Source organism: Aphis gossypii, unplaced genomic scaffold (assembly GCF_020184175.1).
Source record: "Aphis gossypii isolate Hap1 unplaced genomic scaffold, ASM2018417v2 Contig00853, whole genome shotgun sequence".
NCBI classification, from domain to species: domain Eukaryota; kingdom Metazoa; phylum Arthropoda; class Insecta; order Hemiptera; family Aphididae; genus Aphis; species Aphis gossypii.
Genome location: NW_026083323.1, coordinates 14,782 through 42,607, shown reverse-complemented (window position 1 = coordinate 42,607; position 27,826 = coordinate 14,782). Strand labels below are relative to the sequence as shown.

General features: G+C 28.1%; 1 protein-coding gene across 3 annotated transcripts; it reads left to right on the top strand.

The window, feature by feature from the left end:
* Positions 1-6,823: 6,823 nt before the first annotated feature.
* Positions 6,824-27,561, top strand: LOC126555445 (uncharacterized). 3 transcript variants are annotated; one of them, XM_050210372.1, is made up of 3 exons: positions 7,059-7,357; positions 8,863-9,251; positions 9,448-9,622. In XM_050210372.1, exons 1-2 carry the CDS (start codon positions 7,264-7,266, stop codon positions 9,213-9,215), a joined length of 447 nt encoding a protein of 148 aa, XP_050066329.1. In that variant the 5' UTR covers positions 7,059-7,263; the 3' UTR covers positions 9,216-9,251; positions 9,448-9,622. The 3 variants fall into 3 exon arrangements, with proteins under 3 accessions (XP_050066328.1, XP_050066329.1, XP_050066327.1); XM_050210371.1 differs by lacking the exons at positions 8,863-9,251; positions 9,448-9,622 and adding an exon at positions 27,155-27,561 and having other exon boundaries at positions 6,824-7,357; XM_050210370.1 differs by lacking the exons at positions 7,059-7,357; positions 8,863-9,251; positions 9,448-9,622 and adding exons at positions 24,405-24,821; positions 27,155-27,561.
* The last annotated feature ends 265 nt before the right edge of the window (positions 27,562-27,826 follow it).

The following is a 27,826-nucleotide window of genomic DNA, read 5'->3' as shown; positions in this document are numbered from 1 at the left end:
ATTCTTTAAACAATGTTAAATAAATTAAATACATAAATTAAATAAATTAAATGTTTTAAAAACAAAAATAAAAAGCAAAAAATTCTAAGTACATCCATCATTTTAATAATTTACAGAGATGGTCGTAAGCTCACGAGCGCCACGAATTTCATATTCCTATCTAAAATTAACAATATTGTGTCAGGAGTTTATTGTATATAAATACAGTGAATTCAAAAATGTGAGTGTCCTATTAATGTACAAGAGTCACGAAAGCAAGTTTGACAATTTATGATGGCGTGTAGTATCATTCAAACTAACTAAAAAAAAAAATTACTTATCTATTACGTTATTAATTATTATTATAGTAATGTATAGTAACAAAAATTAGTTAATATTTTTGACATGTATATTATGTCTTATGGCTGGGGGTCATTCTGTTAATTTGTCCGACACCTAGAATGTTACCATTTGAGACGGCGATTGTTTATAGCAAATGGTTGTTATAGTAACCGGTTGCTATGTAAAAATGTATAAAAAAAATAATTACAAAAAAAAAAATATATATTATATTATTAGTTTAATCTAACTATGTTTTACTTTTTTTTTTATTTTTTTTATCTTTACTATTTTTTATTTTTTTTTTTATTCTAATACCAAATTGATATTGACATTCTTATGTCAACTATATTCAGTAGAAACAAGACATATACATGTACCGAATACCGATGTATCTACATGTAGTGTATACATAGATACTCTTTAGTTTTTTTTTTTTTTTACTTCTGTTCTACAAAGGATATCGATAACTAGTGGTCGCCGAAAATTAAGGCTTCGACGCACTAGTTATGTGGAAAAAGTCAATTTTCAAAATCATTTTTTTTTTTTTTATTTGGTGGAGAGGGTAAGATAAAACATTAGCACCCGGTGTCAAATTTCTGAATAGGTCTCTGCTATAGCCGGGTCTTTTTTCCGAATACCGACTTTAAGATTAATATGAAAATATTATAAAATATAAATTTCAATAAGTATGATATTGTATTATTAAAATAATAAATAATAATAATCTTTATTTTAAGTCTTTAAAGGAATAAAATTTCCAATTTCAAAGTACAGTGGACTAAGAACAGTATTTGATAATTATAATTAATAACTTTAAATTAAAACAGTACATAAGCAAGTATAAGTTATATTGTGGTATATGGTAATAGATATATTGACAAACAATGAGCAAATGTAAGAATATAATATTAAACCACAATTAATACTATTAATTCCATATCAAATAGTTTAAATATAAATTATGAATAAATACATATAAATAAGAGTGAAAATTGGATGTTTTCTGCAAACATATATTAATATAAATTCTGATCATTCTAATTACATAAAATAGAACATTAACGTCAATTTACCATGGTGACAATAGATGGCGATTGAAAAATAAATGCTTTGTATATTATATTAAATCCATTAGTATCTTTTCATAATGTTACAAAAACGTAGTCGCCGTAACGCCTCTAATAGGTACTTATCAAAAATAGTATGTACCATGAAATACATTGGTCTAATATACCACGTGAAATAAAATAAAGAACAAAATAAAATCAAAATTACGAGTAAAAATATTATTTAAAAAATATAAGCTTTAGAAGGTATAATTATTATTTATGATAAAAATAAATGATTTTTGATAAATATATATAAAATCAAAATTATGTGTATATATAAAAATTTCATAAGGATAATAATATGTTTTATTAGTGAATAATAATATAAAAGCGAGTAAGTGGGTACCGCTCTGTTGTAAGTACATTAGGTGTCGTATGGATTACTATTATATATTGTAGGAGTTTTAAATTTGAATCAAATGATAGGTATCATTATATACGAAAAACGATTCTGAACGAAGATGATTTGTCAGCCTAGGAAATTATTTCTAACAGTTATTGAAAAAGGTGGTTTATGTTTGAATGGGTTGAATACACCAAAATTTAAGTTTTTTTATAATTATTGTAAAATTGAATAAATTCATGTGATAGAGATGAAATCTTGTGTCTTAAATTAGCAAATTATTAACAAAATAGTCATATTAACACACGCACAAAAACTAAAAATTAGTTTTTATTTTTTTATAAATTCAATATAATACTTTTATTCAATGATTTATATCACATTTTTTCTAAATTTTACAAAGAATCTATTGGGTATACTTTCAATTGTTAGAAATGAAATGTTGTGTCTTAAATTAGCAAATTATTAACAAAAAAGTCATATTCACACACATACTAAAAACTAAAAATCAATTTAATTTTTTATAAATTGAATGTTATCATTTTATTTAATAAGTTATACTATACTTTTTCTAAATTTTAAAATGAATCTAATGGTTAAAATTTTATGTGATAGAAATGAAATCTTGTGTCTGAAATTAGAAAATAATTAATAAAATAGTCATAATAACACAATTTCTAAGAACTAAAAATAAGTTTTAATTTTTTAATAATTTGAATATTATCATTTTATTCAGTGAGTTGTATTTTATTTTTTCTAAATTTCAAAATTCATCTAATGGGTATAAATTCATGTGATAGAAATGAAATCTTGTGTCTTAAATTAGCAAATTATAAACAAAATTGTCATATTAACACACGCACAAAAACTAAAAATAAGTTTTTATTTTTTTATAAGTTCAGTATATTAATTTTTTTCAATAAGTTATATTATATTTTGTCTAAATTTATAATGAATTTATTGGGTATACTTTCATTTGTTAGAAATGAAATCTTATGTCTTAAATTTACAAATAATTAATAAAATAGTCATATTAACACACACACAAAAACTAAAAATTAGTTTTAATTTTTTAAAAAATTGAATGTTATCATTTTATTCAATAAGTTATATCATATTTTGTCTAAATTTTACAATGAATGTATTGAGTATAAATTCATGTGTTAGAAATAAAATCTTGTATTTTAAATTAGCAAATTATTAACAAAAAAGTCATATTCACACACATACTAAAAACTAAAAATCAATTTAATTTTTTATAAATTGAATGTTATCATTTTATTTAATAAGTTATACTATACTTTTTCTAAATTTTAAAATGAATCTAATGGTTAAAATTTTATGTGATAGAAATGAAATCTTGTGTCTTAAATTAGAAAATAATTAATAAAATAGTCATAATAACACAATTTCTAAGAACTAAAAATAAGTTTTAATTTTTTAATAATTTGAATATTATCATTTTATTCAGTGAGTTTTATTTTATTTTTTCTAAATTTCAAAATTCATCTAATGGGTATAAATTCATGTGATAGAAATGAAATCTTGTGTCTTAAATTAGCAAATTATTAACAAAGTACTCATATTTACACACTTACTAAAAACTAAAATTAAGTTTTAATTTTTTAATAAATTGAATGTTATCATTTTGTTCAATAAGTTATATTATGTTTTTTCTAAATTTTAAAGTGAATCTTACATTTATAAATTCATGTGTTAGAAATAAAAAATTGTATCTTAAATTAGCAAATTATTAACAAAAAAGTCATATTAACACACGTACTAAAAACTAAAAATCAAATTTAATTTTTTATTAATTGAATGTTATCATTTTATTCAGTGAGTTGTATAATATTTTTTCTAAATTTCAAAATTCATCTAATTTTTACAATTTTAAGTATTAGAAATAAATTCTTATGTCTTAAATTAGCAAATACTTAATAAAATGGTCATAATAACACACATATTAAGAACTAAGAATGTTGAAAGCCTACTGTTTTCAAGGGGTTGGATATAGGCAATATTGAATAATTCATGTAATTAGCTGGATAAGTGGGTTCATAGTGTCTGTGTGGTCCTCAAACACATAATAACAATTAAAAATTAAAAATTAGTTTTAATTCTTTTATAAATTAAATATTATCATTTTATTCATTGAGATATATAATATTTTTTCTATATTTTAAAATGAATATAATGGGTATAAATTCATGTGTTAGAAATAAAATCTTGTATTTTAAATTAGCAAATTATTAACAAAAAAGTCATATTCACACACTTACTAAAAACTAAAAATCAATTTAATTTTTTATAAATTGAATGTTATCATTTTATTTAATAAGTTATACTATACTTTTTCTAAATTTTAAAATGAATCTAAAGGTTAAAATTTTATGTGATAGAAATGAAATCTTGTGTCTGAAATTAGAAAATAATTAATAAAATAGTCATAATAACACAATTTCTAAGAACTAAAAATAAGTTTTAATTTTTTAATAATTTGAATATTATCATTTTATTCAGTGAGTTGTATTATATTTTTTCTAAATTTTAAAATGAAGCTATTGGGTATAAATTCATGTGTTAGAAATAAAATCTTGTATTTTAAATTAGCAAATTATTAACAAAAAAGTCATATTCACACACTTACTAAAAACTAAAAATCAATTTAATTTTTTATAAATTGAATGTTATCATTTTATTTAATAAGTTATACTATACTTTTTCTAAATTTTAAAATGAATCTAAAGGTTAAAATTTTATGTGATAGAAATGAAATCTTGTGTCTGAAATTAGAAAATAATTAATAAAATAGTCATAATAACACAATTTCTAAGAACTAAAAATAAGTTTTAATTTTTTAATAATTTGAATATTATCATTTTATTCAGTGAGTTGTATATATTTTTTCTAAATTTTAAAATGAAGCTATTGGGTATAAATTCATGTGTTAGAAATAAAATCTTGTATTTTAAATTAGCAAATTATTAACAAAAAAGTCATATTCACAGACGGCATAACTTTACCGAAGAAAAACTTGATTATCATTTAATAATTAATTTCCACAATAAAGTATAATAACACATTTTGAGTTGTATATAATTTATTTTATTTTTAAACAGTAATATTTATGTATTTATTTATACGAATTCTTTTTTATACATTTATATTTTATTATCTTATATTTCTATCATACTTAATACAACTTTGAATTTTTGAATATAAATTTTGTAAATGCATATTTGTTGCATATTTTTATGATTTTATTGCATATTATATGCCATATTTTGATACTTTTTAGTGTAAATACAAAATCCGAGTTCTGCTAATGTGTATTATTTATATTTTGTATTAATTCATTATCCATTTGTATATTATATAACATAATATAATTTAAGACTTAAAATCTTCAGTACAAAATAATTAATACATTTTATTAGTTATATATAATAAGCAGACGCTTTTAAATATACCGTTCAGGATCACAAAAAATAATTTTCGCGTTCTGCTTCGTTGAAAGTTTGATGTTTTAAAAGTAATATTTGGAAATTTTATACAATTAAAAAATGACAAATTGCGCTTATCAGTTGTTGCCTAATGCCAATTGGTAATAAAGTTTTTTTAATAGTTAATACCTATCTACTAATCGTAGTAGTAGTATTATATTATAGCTACCTATAGTTTATACTATATATTTTATCTGCATGGTATAAAATACTATTCTATCGTAGCCTGTATAGGACCTGCACGGCTGCACAGCAATATATATCACGTAGCTGTTTGATCGACCACTGTACTTTCTTTCTTTATCTCTAAATCTGTTAAAAATCTGAATTCATCTTTGTTAATTGGGTCAAAAAAGGCTCTAATTGAGATGGGTATATATATTATTTAATAAGTATAAACTATTGTAGACCATATTATAATAAATTAATAATTAATGCTTTTAGGTTAGGTACTTTATTTATATCATGTTTATATAAATGAAATTGTTATTTTAATACCTAATTTATTATTACATTTTTTTTTTTGTTTTAAACGTGTAAAACCAGATGTAGGTATTTTATATACATTATACACACATGCACAGATGGTACTCATTATTATTTTGTATTTGTATTTTGTTTATTATATATTATTTATGGCATATAGGACATGGCATATATTTTGTGTGATCAAACATTACAGCAGCAGAGTTTTAGCTATATATGATTTTCAGTTTCAGCAACACCCATGGTCTCGGCTTTGTAGAAAAAAAACCATTGTCACGTACTGGCGACGACCAACCTTAATATATTTTCCGATTCGAATGACACTTTCTAAAACATCAACCACATAATAATATCTTAAACACCATAGGACAAATACCACCCATAAAGAAGAAGTTTACACGTTCTATATTGTGTACAAAAACTACTAAGGCCAGATGGTTTTCGACAGGAGAATAGGTAGGTATATCCGCCTGTCTGACGCCGTGCGCAGTACATTCATTTTAGTTTATACACGTTATTGTTATTGTAATCGGAAGGTCTGTACCTATAATAACGGCCGCCAAGATTCTGTCGGTATGCGTTGGTATGCGTCGGTGCCTCGGTATGTGCGTTATATACGATCGCACGACCAAAATTAACACTTACTAAAATACTTGAAGCCCTTTTAACTGGTTTGACACTTAGATACACAGTTGACACTGTGAGTACCTACCTTAAAACCGTTTCCGAAAAGTTTTAATTTATACCTAATACTAGGTTAGAGGTTAGAAGATTTACAAAATATTGAAATATTCATTCCCATTCAACTACCGATTTTAATAAATTATTTAATGTTTACTTTTAGTTTTTAATCATTGTATTATTCATAACAATATTCTTATTATATTATAGAACTAACTCGTCGTGCAGACTCATCTGCGACAGTGGCACACCGTGCGCCTTTCCGATATACTTTAATATGTAGTTTAGCTTAAATCCTATCACCAGATCACGTAACTCTGTATACGATCGTATACGGCTCGTTGAACTATAATAACATTATTATGTCTTATCAAATGGACACAAACATGTTTAGAAACTTTTTTTCATTATTATTTTATTAAAATATCTTCTCGATTACGTGATATTGTCTTTATATTTTTAACGTGCACGACCGACGTTCATCGACCAGAGACATCCAACGCCGCCGCCGAAATTCCGCAGTGCAGCAGACGTTTGACATGTGCGCATTTCCGTGTTTAGTCGTAGTTTTGGACCGGTGGGTGGATGGGTGGTCACATGGGCTGGCTGAACGATGGGTGAGCGGCACAGTCGAAGAGGAGTGCGACCAATAGAATTGCCGTTCGCCCGGTGATGGGAACCACCACCGTCGCCGCCACCGCCACCACATCAATAGCTCATAAAAAGGCACGCAGCAGCGCCCGATCGTCATTTCGCGTTACTGTCTACTTGCTGTTCACTCAATTATTACATCGTCTATAGCTTCGCTTCAAACACGATGGAGTTTGTGAAAATTATGATATTGCTGATGGCCGTCGTTATGCCGATCATACATTCATTACCAACCCAGACAACACCCTCGGAATTACAAGGTAAGCAATTAGAGTTATAATACCTATGTTTATAACATAAGCGTGCGCAAACACCGCTGTTTTTGGTGGCAGTAAGAATTCAGTCCGTTCTTTAAAATCACCATTAAAACCGTCCATAGTTTTACTTTTTTTAGATTCTGAACGGAGTGAAGAATGTATTGATTTTACAATGATGTATGTTTTTTTTTTGTGTCTGTGTACAGTATAACTAGTCGAAATAATGCTCCAATTTCAAACTATGGGGGTGGTTTCCGATGGAAAATTGAATATCCTTGGTGCACTATATAAGTAAAAAGTTAACATTTTCCAACAGTTTTCAAAATAATCGAGAAAAACAAAAAAAAAACACGGAAAAACGGGAATTTTTACGCAAAACCAGTTTTCGTCAAAATCGAATTTTTTATTTTGCTATAACTCAAAAACTAATCGATGTAAATACTTGAAATTTTATACATAGGCACAATTTTTTTTTATTAGCATTTGAAGTTCAAATTTTGACGAAAATTCGTCAAAATTATGAATATTTGCAAATTATTTTATAGGTATAATTCATAAAATTTATTGCATAAGTAGCTAAGAGTTAAAAATTTAATACAAAATTTTTCATAAATTGAGCTTACAATAATTATAAAAGAACTTAAGGTATTAAAGCCATTAACAAAAACCACCTTTTTCCCTCTTCACGAATTACACTAATTGTAATTCACGGTTAAATTTTTATTTTGCATATTTTTGCATATTTGTCTATAAATGCATATTTGTTGCATATTTCAATAAATGCGCTGTCGCGAAAAAAATTTGGCTGTTAGAACGTGGAATTAGCGATACTGCTGTTTAATCTTAATTTAAAATACGTATTATATGTAAAATATTTTATATAGGTACATTAGAAATAGTTGAGGTAATGCAATCGTATTAAAAGAATTTGTTCGTCTGATGTAATCTAATCGTTATACCATCGTTATCGATGCAATACATTTAATTTTATGATACCTATTATAGTTGTTATATATAGTTCTAATAACTATCAAGACCTAATATTTTAAGCTCTTTCAAATTTGCCTCAATAACTTCATTTGATTGTGAACGATCAATTTCGATGTACAAGCATTTATTAACAGATAGACTATGGCATAGTTTTACTAAAGAAAAACTTGAATATCATTTAATAATTAATTTTAACAAAAAAGAATAAAGCATATTTTGAGTAGTATATTTTATTTTGTTTTTAAACAGTAATATTTATGTATTTATTTAGACGTTTATATTATATACGTATATATTTAAATGATTTTTACTGCATATTATATGGCATATTTTGACACTTTTTAGTGCATATAAATCCGGGCTCTACTTATAACTATATATTTTACTATTACCAATATTATTGTTGTTCTATTATTTTTATTCATTATATTTTATAGGTAAATACACACTTAATTGTTTATATTTTGATTGTTATGGTTACTGTATAAATGTGTTATATATTATACCTAATATTTCAGATGGTGCAGAAGGCAACACAAATTCTCGAAAAAAGAGGTGTGGTCATGGTGGATCGGATACAACAACAACAACAGAAAAATTTAGAGACTGGGACTTTGAACACCCTCCAAAAGAGGGAGACCCTGCAGACCCTATTCACAAGGATAATAGACTTTTGCCACAAAAACGAGATATTAAGAATGAACGCGGTCGTGGTCAGGCTGCAATGCTTAAGGAAGTATTAAGTTCTCTACTAAATATTGTTCGGCATACACCTAGGATTGGTAGTCTAATATTTAGAGAAAGAAGATCTGCGGATAAGGACGACAACAAATCTAAAAGTAACGAAGAAGAGGCAGCTAGACTTCAATGATGCCTATCCTCACTGGCTGGCACACCGATATTAATGGTTAGTGTAAACTTTGAAAATTTTCCCGTAAATTATTGGTTAACAATATAGTTTAATAGTTAAAAGAAATTTATATGTTTTTTTATTATTAAATTACATACTCGCATACATTTCATTCAACAACCGAGATTTCTTACAAACATTTTAAACACTCATTTTTACCTTTCACCACAAACGTTGTCTTTTTTTTTTACAGGAACCTCATTCAAATCGCGCAAGAATGAACGTCTTTCACTTAAAACTAACAATAGCACATATTATAAATATTTATTTTTTTCACTTATTTTTAGTATAATTTGAAAATTTTCATTTTATAATCAATTTTTAAATAATCATTATCATTTTGTTTTCACATAATAAACAGTTTTTTTCATATCGAATTTACATTAAGATATGTTTGCAGCTAACACCCAAATTTCACTCCTATATGTATACCTATATTTATTCATGATTTATACTTAAACTATTTTATATGGAATTAATAATATTAATTGTGGTTTAATATTATATCCTTACATTTGTTCATTGTTTGTCAATTTATCTATTATCATATACCACAATATAGCTACTATACTTGCTTATGTTCTGTTTTAATTTAAAGTTATTTTTTTTTAAATATCAAGTACTGTTTTTAGTCCACTGTACTATAGTGTACAGTCACTGTCTGTTAAAATTGAAATTGGAAATTTATTCCTTAAAATACTTAAAACAAACATCAATACTATTTATTATTTTTATCATACAATTATAGTATAACACTTATTTAAATTTATATTTTTAAAATATTTTTATTACTCATAAAGTCGGTATTCGGAAAAAAAGCGCCGGCTATAGGGTAAAAGAGCCCTGTACCAATTAAATACATAATACTTATAATACAATTATAATTACTAAGACAATATACTCACTCGTTAAATATTTTTAAAATGACGCGTAAAAACTTACACGAACAAGAAATTTTAGATTTATTAAGATGGAAATATCTCAGATATAGGAAGCGTAGATAATGATTCTGCGAAAATGTGATGTACATATTTTATGTTTGTCGTCAGACAGAAATTGTTTCAAAGAGTTTCATACAAAAAAATAAAGAAATAATTAATTACATAATTTAAAGTTGATAAAAAGTTTTTATAAATGTCATTTATTGTTTTACAGGTGTTAATATTATTTATTTTATTATAAAAAGGTCATTAAAATTTTTAGTTTATTTGTCTAGCTATAATAATATTATATTATATATGTTTTAAAATAAATAAAACTGTTTTCAATTCATTCTTTATAGACTGCTGGGTCATTTATGTGACCCTACCTGTATTTCTATTAATATAGGTGCAAAAATTATAAAAAATCTCATAGACCATCCTTAAATAGACTTCATTAAAAATTTACAAAAAAAAATCAGGTCTGAAAGGGTATTGCTGTTTGATTGGTAGTAGAGTTCCTTTGGTATTTTTTTCATCATAATTAATATTTTTCCTGCATAGTCAACAGGTACAATAGCATTATTAATACTAATCTGATACATATTTGACATTTTGACATTAGGTTGCTTTGTGTAAGCTAATTACATAAACAGTATTCTGCATGTTAAAACAATATTTTATTTATTTATTTAATAATAATAACGGAGAACGGACAGAGCCCAATTAAAAAAAGGAATTAGTAAAATCGTTTCAAATTTATGAAAGTTGGACAGTAAAAATTATTATTATTCAATCGTGTTATGATTTGTCAACCGCATATACCTATGCTACAATATCGATGTGCGATCTGAATCTATTAAAAATTTTAAAAAATGTTAGATAACCCATTTATAGGTAGTAGGTACCTACCTACAATACTCCGTACAGGGAATTAAGCATTTTATTATTGTTAATGTTAATAACGGATCATTCGGATTTTTTCGTTTCATTTGTTTTTTTTACAAAACACAATAAGTTGCATTCGACGGTTTTATATATAGTTATATATACCGACAATCCGAGATGAGACGCATCGACATAAGTATCAGGTTCAATAGTAAGATGTATAATCTAATAGGAACTTGATCCAATGATTGATAAGTGATGAGCAATATATAATATTTAAATGACACTATAACTATTCGTTTCACGAAACCAACTGTTAAAACAAGAATCGATAAACTGAGCCTATAAAATATGTCACGAAAAATATGCTGTGCACTCAAAAATCCACGTAAACGCGCATCCACGAGTAACAAATTTTATTCAATAAATATTAAAAAGTGTCAAGACGACGCGCGACGCGGTGACGGACCGGTCGTGGTAGGTGTACTGATGAGGAATGAAGATAAAACTTTCGGGAGATATAGGTAAATAATAAACCTGTGCGCCTTAACCGGCTATTGCGTTCGACATGAAATTCGAAATAAGTTTGTTATACGTCAGTTTCGTCATGTTTCATTCGATTATATTATGATATTAAAATAGGTTAATTATTGCGGTGTAGCCATGTGTGTATAAAATAATTATGTAAGGTAAGTACATACGATAGTACGAATACAAACTGTGGTTTATGAATATGAGCGATGGTCAGTTGCAGGACCAGACGTTTATGAGTTTAACATATTAATATATTATAATGTAATTTGTACAATATTATAAGTAATTGCGTTAATTGATATGGAATTATTATAGTAATAGGAACTACAAATTTTGTTTAAATAGCTATCTTTAAAATAGTTGCAACATATATCCGGGACACTATACCGATTTCATAACTCATATGTCCCGGTCACCCAAACAGCAATCTCAGGACGTTAAAAACGTTAAAATTTCCGGAATAAAGTTATGATAGTTTTTGTTTTTTTTATTTATTAGTTATTTAATTTTCTGTAGTGCCGTATTATACGAGTAGATACACAGTACCTATTATATATTATTTTATTAGTAATTAATTATTATTGTGTACATTTTGTTAATACATACGGAGCTCCAGTATATTGTTATTATCAATTATTTTCTATATTTTTATTACGTTTATTAAAATTTGATTTTTAAACCATTGTTATATTAACAATCTACACTGTTTCGTGTAAATTAATTTTATTAGATTCTAATACCAAAAATAAAATAGCGCAGGAGACATTTCAATGTTAAAAATAGGCGATCTGGGATGCAAATTATTTATGAACCAGGGGCGGCTCGTCAGGGGAGACTTTGAGACTGAGTCTCCCCCTTAAAAAAACCCAGTTACTTGTAAATAATAATTAATTAAAATAATAATGCATAAAAATATTTTTATTCGAATTGAAAGTATAATATTATATAATTTATATCGTTTTCTTTGTTTATTATTATAAATTGAAAGCAACCAAGTCTAAAACCTTTAAATAGTTATTTTAATAGAAATGCTATTTTAGTTTTATCGATGACGGTGACGGTCGCCGTTACAGTGAAACTGCCGCCCGACAGTTTCAATCATAACATGTAAAATGGTACGGCCGGTTTGATGGAGGGCCTGAGGGGGCAGGGAGAATAAGCTGCGTATTATAGACTCTATTGAGACTGGGTTCACGACAATAATTGCCGTACCGCGTGCCGTTCTTAGTCGCTGTCATAATTTAATGCATTTTTATGATTTAATAACTATAACACGTTTACTACAGGGTTTTATACTATCTTCTATTTGATATTTGTTATATTTCTAATTATTTAAAAAATGCAAAAAGACAATATAATAGACATATTATTAAATAGTGGTTTTAATACTTTAACTTACGAACAAAAAAATCAAATTAAACTTAAAAATATTAACTAAATATGTAATACTATAATATTGTTAGATTTTCAATAACAGGGTTTTTCTTGTTCGTTGTTGTACGTAGTTTATGTTAAATAATTTTAAGTCTCCCCAGAATATTAACTCACGAGCCGCTACTGTTATGAACTTATCTCATTATCTCAATATTTATTAATTATTACTAAAATGATAGGATAGATTGCGTCAGGAAAATGTGATGGACACGGCCTGAAATTTAGGTATTATAATCTTAAATACAAAAACGGTAAAGTTAATTTAATTTGACAATATTATTATATTATTAATATTTGTATTACATCATTACATTAGTATACGTATCCGTACGAGTATACAGGTATTTTTAAGCGTGGATCCTATTAACAGGAGAGGCAATACTGCGGTAACTTTCGGACTTCAGGGGTTCCCGGACCTCTTCTGAACTTTTTGTCAACTATGTAAGCATTCAGGCGAGATAACAATCATTGAAATTAATTTATCACTCAAAACCATGTATGTGGCTAGATTATACAAAATTAAGTATAAATATTAAAAATATATTGATTTATACTATTAGGTACAGATGTAGGTTTAAACATAAAAATATCACAATAATTTCCAATGTGTCATTTTTAAAATATTAAAATATAATAATAATAATAGTTTAATCGTTGTGAAAGTTTCATTATCAAATTTGAGTGTTTATAGGTCCATTATATTCACAGTGCACTTCAGTTACTGTTACAATTATAAAAACATAAAATTATATAAAATACACTATATTATTTTAGTATATATTTTATTCGCATAATATATATTTTTTTTAAATATGAAATACTTTGACAAGATCACTGGAGTGGAAGACCTCGCAAGGGAGAACAGTCATCTCGCGTGCTTTCACTTGAGCTCGCTAATATGTATACTTACCTATTCAAGGATAAATTAGTTTACTAGTTGATCAAGAATAAGTACAAAATCACCTTTGCTGTAATTAACGGGGCATTTTTTTTTATCGCAAACGCTGTAAAATTGATCATTTTTACGAAACGTATCTTTTAATTATTTATAAAATTTAAATATTTAATAATAATCGAATCCCAGTTATTAAGTTCATTACATTTGGCAGAATTTTAATATAATAATACATATGAGATTATGTTTTCAGTTAAAAATAAAACCGAAACACCAAAAATACTAACCAAAGTTGTATAATTGTAGTTGAATTTAGATTTGTTGTTCCATTTAATGTGCAATTCATAGAACATTTTAGAGTTTTAGATTACCATGTAGCACGGCCGCGTCTTTTACTTGCCGTATTTCAATTTGCATTGTTTAAAATTCGGATTTTGTACATACGTGCACATATTCTATAATCATAAACCACTATTTTATCTATAGACACGTATCTTCAGAGCCCTGTAATAGTGCAGTAATACGCATTGATATATTATTATTAATTATTATACATATAACAATGTCAACCTGTCTCATTGTATCTTTAAACATCATTACAGTATATTATTGTGAACTATTGTGATATAGGGTTTATAATGTTTTTTACACCAGTCCTTTCAAAGCAGGTACGAATATTTCAAACAACAAAATAAATAATGATGTGTACCTAGTGCATTTCCTCTGTGAATTGAAAATAGATTTTAAAGGTGTATATTATATTCCGGGCGTTTCCTTATACATTCCAGTATCAAGTATAGGTATATTATCACCAATAAGTGTATTAATATGTATTTTTATGTATTTTTTATGTATTTTTTTATGTATTTTATGTATTAATAAGTGTACGATAAATAACTCGTGAATGCGTAGATATTCCGTCAAGATATATTATTATAATGAATACATTGTGGCTTACAGTGCGTACAGTGTAAGTTCCTAATATCATTGTGCTTAATATATATATATATTATACACTACTAACGTCGCATGCAGTAAATATAACAGTCCATATTTCGATTTAAAAATCGATAAACGAAATGTCAAGGGCCATATAAATCGCAATGCACATAATACCTATGTGTATTGTGTATATTATACGAATCATTAATATTATACATAATAATAATAATAATGCCTGTGTTTTAGACAGTGATCAGTAGGTACATAAAATTATAATTGTATAATACAGCATTACACATAATATATAAAAATTATATTTTATTTTAAAACCAGCATTCTCCAGGAATCATATCACCAGTGAGCAGTGTTAATTGCCATGTACCTATATATATTCTGTATTATTTATATATATGGAGAGATCGACCTCTGTTGTATAGGTGTATAATCGCATATCTCAAAAGTCTTCAATTGTTATTATATAGGCATTGAATTTAAAAAACGCATATAAGACGACGTCTACTGCGTCGTATTACTTTCATAGCTCCACTCGGAATAGGTATACTTTTTTGGATACGCATTATTTTCTTATCAAAAGCAACCGAAAATCTCTACTGCATATTAAAATTATTGGTGTATTATGTTATTATGCAAAGAATACATATACCTGACTGTATATACTATCCATATGATATAAATTATACATATATGTACAGGCGTACAGCGTATGAACCTGTATAGGTCTCTATTATTGTTAAAATTTAACATCATTTTATCCTATAACAGTTTTAATATGCAAATTATTATATATACGTTAAAAATAGCTGAGGTAATTTTATCGTATTAAAAGAAATAGTTCATCTGTTGTAATCTAATGGTTATATCGTCGTTATCGATGTATTTAATTTTAGGTACCTATAATATAGTTATATACCAATAATGATTTTAAGCTCTTTTAAATTTGCACCAATAACTTCATTAAGTTGTGAACGATCATTTTTAATATGCAAGCATTAATATTTAATTAACAGATAGACGGCATACTTTACCGAAGAAAAACTTGAATATCATTTAATAATTAATTTCCACAATAAAGTATAAAAACACATTTTGAGTTGTATGATTTTTTATTTTTAAACAGTAATATTTATGTATATATTTATACGTGTTCTTTTTTATACATTATATTTTATTATCTTATATTTCTATCATACTTAATACAACTTTGAATTTTTGAATATAAATTTTGTAAATGCATATTTGTTGCATATTTTTATGATTTTACTGCATATTATATGCCATATGATACTTTTAGTGTAAATACAAAATCCGAGTTCTGCTAATGTGTATATTTATATTTTGTATTAATTCATTATCCATTTGTATATTAAATAACATAATATAATTTAAGACTTAAAATCTTCAGTACAAAATAATTAATACATTTTATTAGTTATATAATAAGCAGACGCTTTTAAATATACCGTTCAGGATCACAAAAAATAATTTTCGCGTTCTGCTTCGTTGAAAGTTTGATGTTTTAAAAGTAATATTGGAAATTTTATACAATTAAAAAATGACAAATTGCGCTTATCAGTTGTTGCCTAATGCCAATTGGTAATAAAGTTTTTTTAATAGTTAATACCTATCTACTAATCGTAGTAGTAGTATTATATTATAGCTACCTATAGTTTATACTATATATTTTATCTGCATGGTATAAAATACTATTCTATCGTAGCCTGTAGGACCTGCACGGCTGCACAGCAATATATATCACGTAGCTGTTTGATCGACCACTGTACTTTCTTTCTTTATCTCTAAATCTGTTAAGAATCTGAATTCATCTTTGTTAAATTGGGTCAAAAAAGGCTCTAATTGAGATGGGTATATATATTATTTAATAAGTATAAACTATTGTAGACCATATTATAATAAATTAATAATTAATGCTTTTAGGTTAGGTACTTTATTTATATTATGTTTATATAAATGAAATTGTTATTTTAATACGTAAATTATTATTTAATTTTATTTTAGTTTTAAACGTGTAAAACCAGATGTAGGTGTTTTATATACATTATACACACATGCACAGATTGTACTTATTATTATTTTGTGTGATCAAACACTACAACAGCAGGGTATAGCTATATATGATTTTCAGTTTCAGCAACACCCATGGTCTCGGCTTTGTAGAAAAAATAACCATTGTCACGTACTGGCGACGACCAACCTTAATATATTTTCCGATTCGAATGACACTTTCTAAAACATCAACCCCATAATAATACCTTAAATACCATAGGACAAATACCACCCATAAAGAAGAAGTCCACACGTTCTATATTATGTACAAAAACTACTAAGGCCAGATGGTCTTCGACAGGAGAATAGGTAGGTATATACGCCTTTCTGACGCCGTACGCAGTACATTCATTTTAGTTTAGACACATTATTGTTGTACAATCGGTACATATAATATCGGCTATATCGGCCGCCAACATTCTGTCGGTATGCGTCGGTGCTTCGATATGTGCGTTCTATACGATGGCACGACCAAAATTAACACTTATTAAAATATTTTAAGTTCTGCTTGTAACTGGTTTGTCGCTTAGATACATAGTTGACACTGTGAGTACCTACCGTAAAACCGTTTTCGAAATGTTTTAATTTATACTGTGATATAATAATAAAAAAAAAAATAGTCGCTATAGGTAGATGCCTAATACTACTAAATAGATTTTAAACATAATCATAAATAATAAATATATATATACTATATAATATATTATATTGGCACACGTATACAATTAATTGAACCATTGAATCGTTTCGAAACGATATTTAAAAAATGCCAGACAAAAAAAAATTATTGTTTTAACTGATCCACAATAAAAGTATAAAAGAGTAATGGTATATAATACTATATAATATTATACTTTCAGCGTTAACAATAGTTGACTACCTATTAGTCATTTAATACGTACCTATAGTTTTTACCGGTGCACGTTAGTCGTTGTATAGGTTGAAATGTAAAACGACCGCTCGCCGATCGATCTACGGCTTTCAATTCCACGGTTTCTTTTGCAGCGGTTCTGCCTTTATAGCTTCATTGCCGTTCAGTAACTGCTGACTTTAATAAATTATTTAATGTTTACTCTTTAGTCTCTACTCATTGTATTATTCATAACAATATTCTTATTATATTATAGAACTAACTCGTCGTGCAGACTCATCTGCGACAGTGGCACATCGTGCACCTTTCCGATATACTTTAATATTATGTAGTTTAGCTTAAATCCTATCACCAGATTACGTAACTCTGTATATGATCTATACGGCTCGTCGTCCGTTGAAGTATAATAACATTATTATGTCTTATCAAATGGACACAAACACGTTTTGAAACTTTTTTACATTATTAAAATCAATTGCAATTAACTAGCGTAGCCGGAGTGTTTAGACTTTGGTTACGACGTGTGTTCGAGCGTATAAAAGCGTACAACAGGGACGAGCATAAAAATGTCATACCTAATGTAATTGTTATACATAATATATATATATCAATGTTAACGCGTCTTATTGTATCCTTAAAATGCATTACTGTATATTATTGTGAACTATTGTGATATAGGGTTTATAATGATTTTACACAAGTCCTTTCAACGTACGTCCGAACATTTTAAACAACAAATGATGATGTGTAGTGCAATAATAAAATATAAAATTATATAATATATAATAATATAAAAATATATTTTAAACATGTATATTATATTCCGGTCGATTCCTCATAGTCCAGTAACAAGTATGTATCATCAATAAGTTACGAAAAATAACTGATGATTACGTATTCCGTTGAGATGTATTATGATGGTAAATGCATTGTGGCTTACAGTGCGCACAGTTTAAGTTCCTATAATCTCATTGCGTGCTTCATATATTTATATATTATATATTATACGCTACTAACGTCGCAGCATGCAGTAAATATAGCAGACCATATTTCGATTTAAATCAAAAAATTAAATGTCAAAGGCCATAAAATTCTCATTGCACATATAATATGTGTACTGTGTATATACTACGAATCAACATTATTATACATAATTATAATACCTTTTGTCTAGTGATCAGTATAAGTACATATTGTAAAATAGAATAACACATACATATATCAACCACTATAATAAAGATATTATTGTATATATGTACACACATACACACACACATGTATACACCTAATATATGTATACACGAGTTGGTCAGGACCGTAATTCAACCGCGTGTGCCTATTCGGTTTCAAAGAAAGTTGTATTTAAATTTTTTTTTTTTTAGCTTTTTATTTTAAATCTTGCTCAACAATTACAATACATTAAGTATTAAGTATTTAATTTAATTTACTGAAAATTATTGAATATTTTGGTTTTTTTTTCTCAAAACAATATTATTTAATAGATATTACACCAAATAGACTAACATAATTTTCTTATTAAATGCGAACATGTCGTGTCCAGCGTGTGTAAGAGTTCTATTATAATTTTAAGATCTCCACAATTTATACGCTTGTTGGATGGTGCCCATATGCCGCATACATAAAAAAAAAATTTATATTAATATATACTTAATAAAAAGATGTAGGTCGAGTGTATTAAATATTATATTAAATTATATTTAGTGTACATTATATAATATGTGGAATGTAGATGCATTTTTCAAAATCATAATAGGTACAATAAAAATGGTATAAATAAATTTTACTAAAACATAAACAATTATGGATCACAAATTCCACTTCTATATGTATGTATTTATTTATAATTTTATTCAAATTAGTTGATAAAGAATATGAATAAAGTACGATAGTCAACGCATAGTAGGTACATTTACATGAAATTTCAAATTTGTTTTAAAAATTAAAATCGAAACATCTTATTGAGTGTAATGCTTTAAGTCATCTCTCTATATGAAATTTAATAAGAATAATTATATATCGAAACATACTTTTCTCTACCTTTATAATTGTATTGCAATCAGAAAACTCTAAAATTATTTAGGTGATAGATAATTCTTCAGGCGTCAAGTATTTGCTCATTGCTGGTCAACTACAAAAGTTCCGTGCGGCGTATATACCGCTGCTACATATCACTGGTTTTCCCGTTTCACCTATATTGTAATAGCGGTCCTAAGGAGAGGAGGCGAGGCTATACTTATATATTATGTATACTTTATCTGTATATCCTTAAATACATCTACTCATTAACTGTTGTGTATATTATGAATTATAGACGAAAAGTCTGGAGATAAAAAGTCTGAGCACATTTTATTGTTGGACAAAAAGTTCGAAAATAAAAAATGATCTCTTAAATTTTCATTTCTAATCATATAAATTATACTGTACCTAAATAGGTATATACTATACTATAAATTAAAATTATAATGCGATTTTATTTTAATTCAATCACTTTTATTACACATTTCTGTATAGAATATAGATGTAGGTAGGTATCCGGGAAATTATGTCAAAATCTGTTAATTATAATCTGTAATTGATGCTATCTTGGATCCGTACCGGTCTAAGATTCGTCGGTATCACGTGTAGATAACCATGGTTAGTACCTATTAACTTACATGTTATAAGCTAAATTATTAACTTCAAAAAAATTTCACATTTTATATAATATATTTGATGTATATTTGAATAAAATTAGTTCAACTATTTTACTAATAGTTAGATGATGAATAGATATTGCCAAATTATTATGGTTTGCGTTATTTATACGTACCTATTATGATTTATCACTAATTTATCAATTTATTCCAATAGTAACCCAGTCAATGAATAAGTACACTTGAAACACAGAAAAATGACTTTTTCGGACTTAACATATCGCATACCTATGTTATGTTATCATATCTAAGGTTAAATTATTATTAGCTATCGATTATGGTGTTAATTAACTTTGTCAGAGTTAAACTAAGAAACTAAGAAAATAAGACTCAAAGTACCTATGCATTTCATCTTTAAATATATTTACTGAATTATAAACATATTTTTATATAAAAAGGAAATAATAGTTATTGTTACAAATATGTGACAGAATACAGAACTCAAAAATCTTGTTGACAGTTTAGATTTTATTCGTTAAATTTTTTTTGTTTATAGTATAGTATTACAATACAGTTATTATAATTTACATATGAGATGGTATGATTTTTTTTTCATAGTTTAATATAGTAAAGACGAAAGGCGGGATCCGAAAATCGAATGTTTCTGCATTTAAATATTATATAAACTAATAAATAGGTACTAAATAATAATGTTACTGATCATTATTTATGAAACATTTATAAATAAAATGGAAAAAAATACAGTCATACCTCTCTATTAAGTACCCTCTACTTGACACGTGTCTATTAGTAGGTACACATAATTTTCAAATCTTCAAAAATTTTAAATCGTTATAGAAACATGTGAAGACAATATAATATATATATATATGTATATAGAAAGAGAGAGCTAACTCACGCTTTGTAAGAAATTTTGTAGAATAATGTTAGGGATTCCTATGGTTTTTTTTGTTCGTTTCACGTTCAACTCTGAGAATAATAGAGACTATTACACAGATTATAATGCTGTACATATATGTATTATGTATATCATATAAAAGGGACTGTATCTATTCAAAGACACGTCTTGGTGTTCAGCACTTAGCAACTGCTTTCATATATGTTTCAATACCGATTTCAAATGGTCCGTTTAACATTGTACTGCCAAATTATTAATACCTTGTAGTATATATACCTATCTATATTCTATATAGATCATAATATTAAATATAAATATGTATAATGTATATACATGTACGCATTTATATGGATATATATATATATATATATAGGTGCGGACGATAGCGATTTGTGACATACCTATGTATTATATATTTAAATACATTTGTCATTATCCTTTGGAGTGTCGGATAAGAGCTGTTTACGGGCCGAGCACGACCTGAGAGCCGTAATTTTGACTTTAGAGACCCCTGGCGTAGAGCAGTATATTATGTAGCGTTCAAGACTCAGAGATTAGAAGATTTACAAAATATTGAAATATTCATTCCCAGTCAACTACCGATTTTAATAAATTATTTAATGTTTACTTTTTGGTCTTTACTCATTATATTATTCATACCAATATTCTTATTATATATTATAGAACTAACTCGTCGTGCAGACTCATCTGCGACAGTGGCACACCGTGCATCTTTCCGATATACTAAATATATAGCTTAGGTTAAATCCTACCACCAGATCACGTAACTCTGTATACGATCGTATACGGCTCGTTGAACAATATTATTATGTCGCTAAAATGAACGCGCCGGCAGATCTGATACAGGTTTGCGTAATGCACTTCGTACGCACCTTATATCACCCACCGACCGATTTGTGTGTGTGTGCGTGTGTGTTTACATGTATAGCACTCAACAGGAAATTGCCAGGTTCGCCGAGCAAAACCTGTGACTGCTAGTATGCGGTGGGTGTGTAAGTGTGTATAATGTATATCTGTATGTGTGTGTAAGAACTAATAACTAAGAACAAATAGGTAAATGACAAAAATATGGTAACCCAAAATAAATTGTAACGCAGTAGAATTATTGTAAAAGGTTATAGTATAATAAATAATAATAATAATAATTTACGGCCCTTTTGGCCCAAAAAGAAAAAAAGTATAATAATCTAGACAAAATATAGCTCCTTTGGATCAATAGAATAAATTAATAAATAAATAAAAACAATAATATAAAATAACTCACAATTTGTCGGTGCTCGGCTGGTCAGCTGCTTCCTAAAAGCCTATATAAATAATTGCACACACACGAAAATAAACAAATAAAATGAATACGGAGATTATCGCTCACACAGTATAGGTAATATAATATGAAAAAATATATAAAAATGCGGTGATTTGCGCCTATATGGCTATAAATAGTATAATAATAACGAAACTGTGGCGATTCGCCCCTACACGGATATAATAATAGTATATAATAAAATAATAATAATAGTGACTTTATTAATGAAAAAAGGTGGCGCTTCGCGCCCACGAACTTATATTTTCCAAAATATTAAAAAAAAAAGATGCGACAATTAGTGCGCGGACTTTTACGTTCGAATCAACGCTCGAGAGAAAACTGATTAATATTACGGCGGCCGTGTTAAAATCCGTGCTCACCAGCGAGCCGGTACGGCGGCAGGTAACACGCCGTCGTAATTTGCGTAAGGTAAGTTATATAATTCACGGGATAATTAAACAAACAAAAATAAATAAAGAGATATAACAATAATTACGTGTTCGTGAGGGTGTGTGTGTGTGTGTCGGCGCGAACACTATGTTTTGTATTTTATCAATGTTGTGTACCTAAGTATTGTATGACTTCCATATGATTAGCCTTGCATGATAACAATACAATTTTTTTAAATGTTTGTCAATTGTTTTTACAAATCATTTCATTTCATTTATTAATATTAGTTAAATAATTATTATGCGAAGTGTCGTTGCAATTTTTACTTTTTAAATAGGTACCTATTAATTATTATCAATTGTAATGAGTTTCGGCTAGAAGAAATATAATATAATATGTATTATATAGTATACTTTATTTTTCATCGAGTATATTTAACGCAACGAATAGTAAATCTGTATTATAAAAAAAATTATAAATTAATAATCAACTATTTTTTTAGTAAAAGCAATAATACAAGCCTTCAGTTAAATATGTGATAAGCCTTGATCAAAGAAATAAAAAAAACCAAATGAAATTTTTAAATGTAGCTTGCTCAACTATAATTTTGAGATAAAGGCATTTTTAATAATACTCTCGAAAATGAATTTAGGAATTTTTATATGAATTCCCATCATTCAGCGAAATAAATAATGAAATATTTAAACAAATATTTTATTTACAGTGTACTTTTTGTAGACTTAAAATAGTCTTCTGAAAATCACCATGATGATTATTTTTCTTATGTTATGTTTTAATTGAAAATTATTCATTATAAATGTATACATTAAATAACAAATATGTTTTTTTATTGTGTTATACTTACTATATACACTGTCACTGCTGTCTGTTAAAACTGAAATTGGGAATTTTATTTCTTAAAATAAAGAATATTACCTATTACCTATTTATTATTTTTATCACACAATTACCTAATTATAACGTACCTACCATAATGAATTACAGTAATCTCTTGTCAGTGCGGAGTAGGTACCTGCAATATTTTCGAAGGCCAATACCTACTGCAGTATAATATGATGAATTTACGTCGCGGAACCATGCGATTTGTTTCTATATAAAAATCGTATAACATAATCGTATAATATAATATAATATAATATAATATAGTACATATTGGACAATTGGTGTGAAATATTGAAAAATAAATATTTTATTTTATTAAAATATCTTCTCGATTACGTGATATTGTCTTTATATTTTTAACGTGCACGACCGACGTTTATCGACCAGAGACATCCAACGCCGCCGCCGAAATTCCGCAGTGCAGCAGATGTTTGACATGTGCGCATTTCCGTGTTTAGTCGTAGTTTTGGACCGGTGGGTGGATGGGTGGTCACATGGGCTGGCTGAACGATGGGTGAGCGGGACAGTCGGAGAGGAGTGCGACCAATAGAATTGCCGTTCGATCGGTGATTGGAACCACCACTGCCGCCGCCACCGCCACCCCATCAATAGCTCATAAAAAGGCACGCAGCAGCGCCCGATCGTCATTTCGCGTTACTGTCTACTTGGTGTTCACTCAATTATTACATCGTCTATAGCTTCGCTTCAAACACGATGGAGTTTGTGAAAATTATGATATTGCTGATGGCCGTCGTTATGCCGATCATACATTCATTACCAACCCAGACAACACCCTCGGAATTACAAGGTAAGCAATTAGAGTTTATAATACCTATTTATATTTTTAAACATAAGCGTGCGAAGACACCGCTGTTTTTGATGGCAGTAAGATTTCGGTTCGTTCTTTAAAATCACCATTAAAACCGTCCATAGTTTCACTTTTTTTCTATTGGATATCAAAATTAAATTTTTTTGATTATTTGTGTTTTGGATAAAAAGTTATACCCACAATAAGGTATCTACTATAATGTGTACCTACTTTCCAAAAGCCTGTGGTTGATATTTATTATTTATATTATGATAATATAAAAATATAAAATATATATTTTAAAGACGGCGGTTGCCCAATATCATACACATTTATTATATTATTAAAAAGGAAAATTTGAAAGGTTGATAGTTTAAGACCGCACATTTGATTGTTTTAAAAACTAAACATATTTTATTGTTAAAAAAAAAAAATAGTATATAAATTAAAAATAATTTTGTATAGATTTAATTAAATCAAAATAAATAATAAAATCACATTGTACGTGAAGTCAAAAAGAAAAGCGATCACATTATATGTTGTTAGTTGTTACTTTACTACTTGGGAAATAAAGTTTAAAATCGTATCTTATCTGTAGACGAAATGAGATTCATGTAGTTATAGCCATCTGTGTATAATCCCGAAAGTTTTATTTTTATGATTTTGTGAACTTGATTGAATATGATTAACTGGTGTGTAGTTGTTGGATACAAGTATTTTAAATTTCGCGCGGTCATGCCGTAACAATAGCGTGCCGTAATGTTGTCACGCCGGAGCGTTGTCCGTAATCCAACCTTTGGACCCCCGATATCGTCGCGACCAAGCTCGCCTTCGCCGGTGTCCCGTCGCCGTTACTCCGCCATTGTTTTGTTTTGGCCGTCTGAGCTCATCCGAGCTGATCGTCGTTCCGCGCCTTGTCGTATTCTCGATCGTAGTGTTTTTTGGCTCACTTGCTACCCGGCTTATTGTATTTTGTGCCGTCGCCCGTCCGTTTCTACGCAGCGCGACCCAAGCCGGTCTACTCACCCACATGTCTTTTGCCCGTCCGTTCTACGCTGTGCAAGCACGTGGCCGTGTTCCTCGTCATTTTTTCTATGTTCGTGCCGTCGCCCGTCCGTCTTACGCAGTGCGACCCGTGTAGGGCCCCCTTTTTCGCTATTCGCGTATTCTTCGCCTGTACGACGTCGATTTCGCCGCGCGAACACGTTAAAACATATTCAACCATTTTGTCACTTTTGCGGCGGTCTACGCCGTGACAACGGACGCCCACGCGCAACGGTTCGCGACCGTTATTGCCATCCAAGCACGCGTCGTCCGGTGGTTTTATGTTTTCCACGCTCACTCTATTCGAGTGAACTAACGTACACTCGTACGCATCGTCGTTGCCCCGTTTTGTCCTGAACAACATTCGCGCAGCTGTCGCAGCTCCATTCAGCGCCCTCGCCGATTATCATCGACCGGTTATCACGTTGTCAACATCAAAATCGCCGGTTATCAGGTCGTACACGCGATTTATTATTTGTTATTATTAATTGGTCGTCGATTTATTATCCGACGTTGTAACTCGTATTTTGTATTTTTATTATTTTGTTCAATCGTTTTCCGCCGATCGATTTGTGATCGTGCGCCTGCATATTTACTAACCCTAGCACGTATGATTATTTCTCTGCAGAACCGACGCAATAAATTATATATATATTATCAGTCATAAAATTCTATTGTTTTATATTTGTGTTAGGGTGCCTTCACTCACCATCGCTAAATTATATAATATATTGTTGTCATAGGAGTTAACCAGCCTCCTCACCCCCACTATTAGTGTTATACAGTCCACTCTCTACCAGGTTACAGGATCTTTTACTGATTTTTGATTTTTTGAGTATATAGCTATAAAATTATCACCTCGTAAAACATTAAGTCCAATGGGTTGGTACATAATTGAAATTGTAAATGAAACATTATTCAATATTTTCCGGTCACGGTCGCCACAATGACGCGCCTATGATTTATAGATAGGTATTTTTTTCTGCATAAAAATTTCATTTATCGTTTAGAGTCTTAACGTAGTATACACAATACACATACACAAACAAATAATAAAGAAAGAAAGAAAAATACACATCTTTAAAAAATCAATACTTTCATCGTCTCGTTCAAAATCTAAAAACCATATATTATTCAAAAAATTTAATAGGCAATAGACTCAAGACTTATAACTATATATTTTACTATTACCAATATTATTATTGTTTTATTATTTTATACATTAATGTTACATTTTGATTGTTATATCTACTGCATAAGTGTACTGTATATTATACCTAATATTTCAGGTGGTGAAGACAACTCAACACCATTTTTTCTTGAAATCGAACTGGATCGTGGTCAGGAACAGGCAGATATAGATAATAAAAGAAATGATATGGATTTAATAACATTTATCAAGAATAAATTGGCTTTAAGAAAAAAAAATCTTCTTGAAAAGCTAAAGGACTACTCACTTCTAAAGGAAACATTTCATTTCCCATTAGGTATTGGAAGTCTAAAGGGATTATATACATTCCTATTCAATATAGGTAATATCCGAGAAAGGAGAAGTTTTAGATCATCGGCGAAAACAACAACAACAACAACCACAGAACGTTATGGAGATTGGGAAATTGAAAACCCTCCTAATGATGGAGACACTGCTCTTACTATGTACAAGTGACTTTCTTATAGATAACAATATGTTGTTACAGTAAAATATTATGAGATAAAAAAAAAACATTTTAAATAATTTGTTCTTATGTAGTTAAATTGTAACATCTATTAATGTATTTTCTTCAATAATAACAATAATGAATTATGTAGGGAAAAGTATAATTATATATCAACGTTCCCAATCATGTAAACATATTAATATATTATACTGCATTGCTATAGTGTAGACGGTACAACGTTATATGCGGAGTATATTATATTATTTATATGCGTTGTACTACCTATCGTAGTTATCATATTTT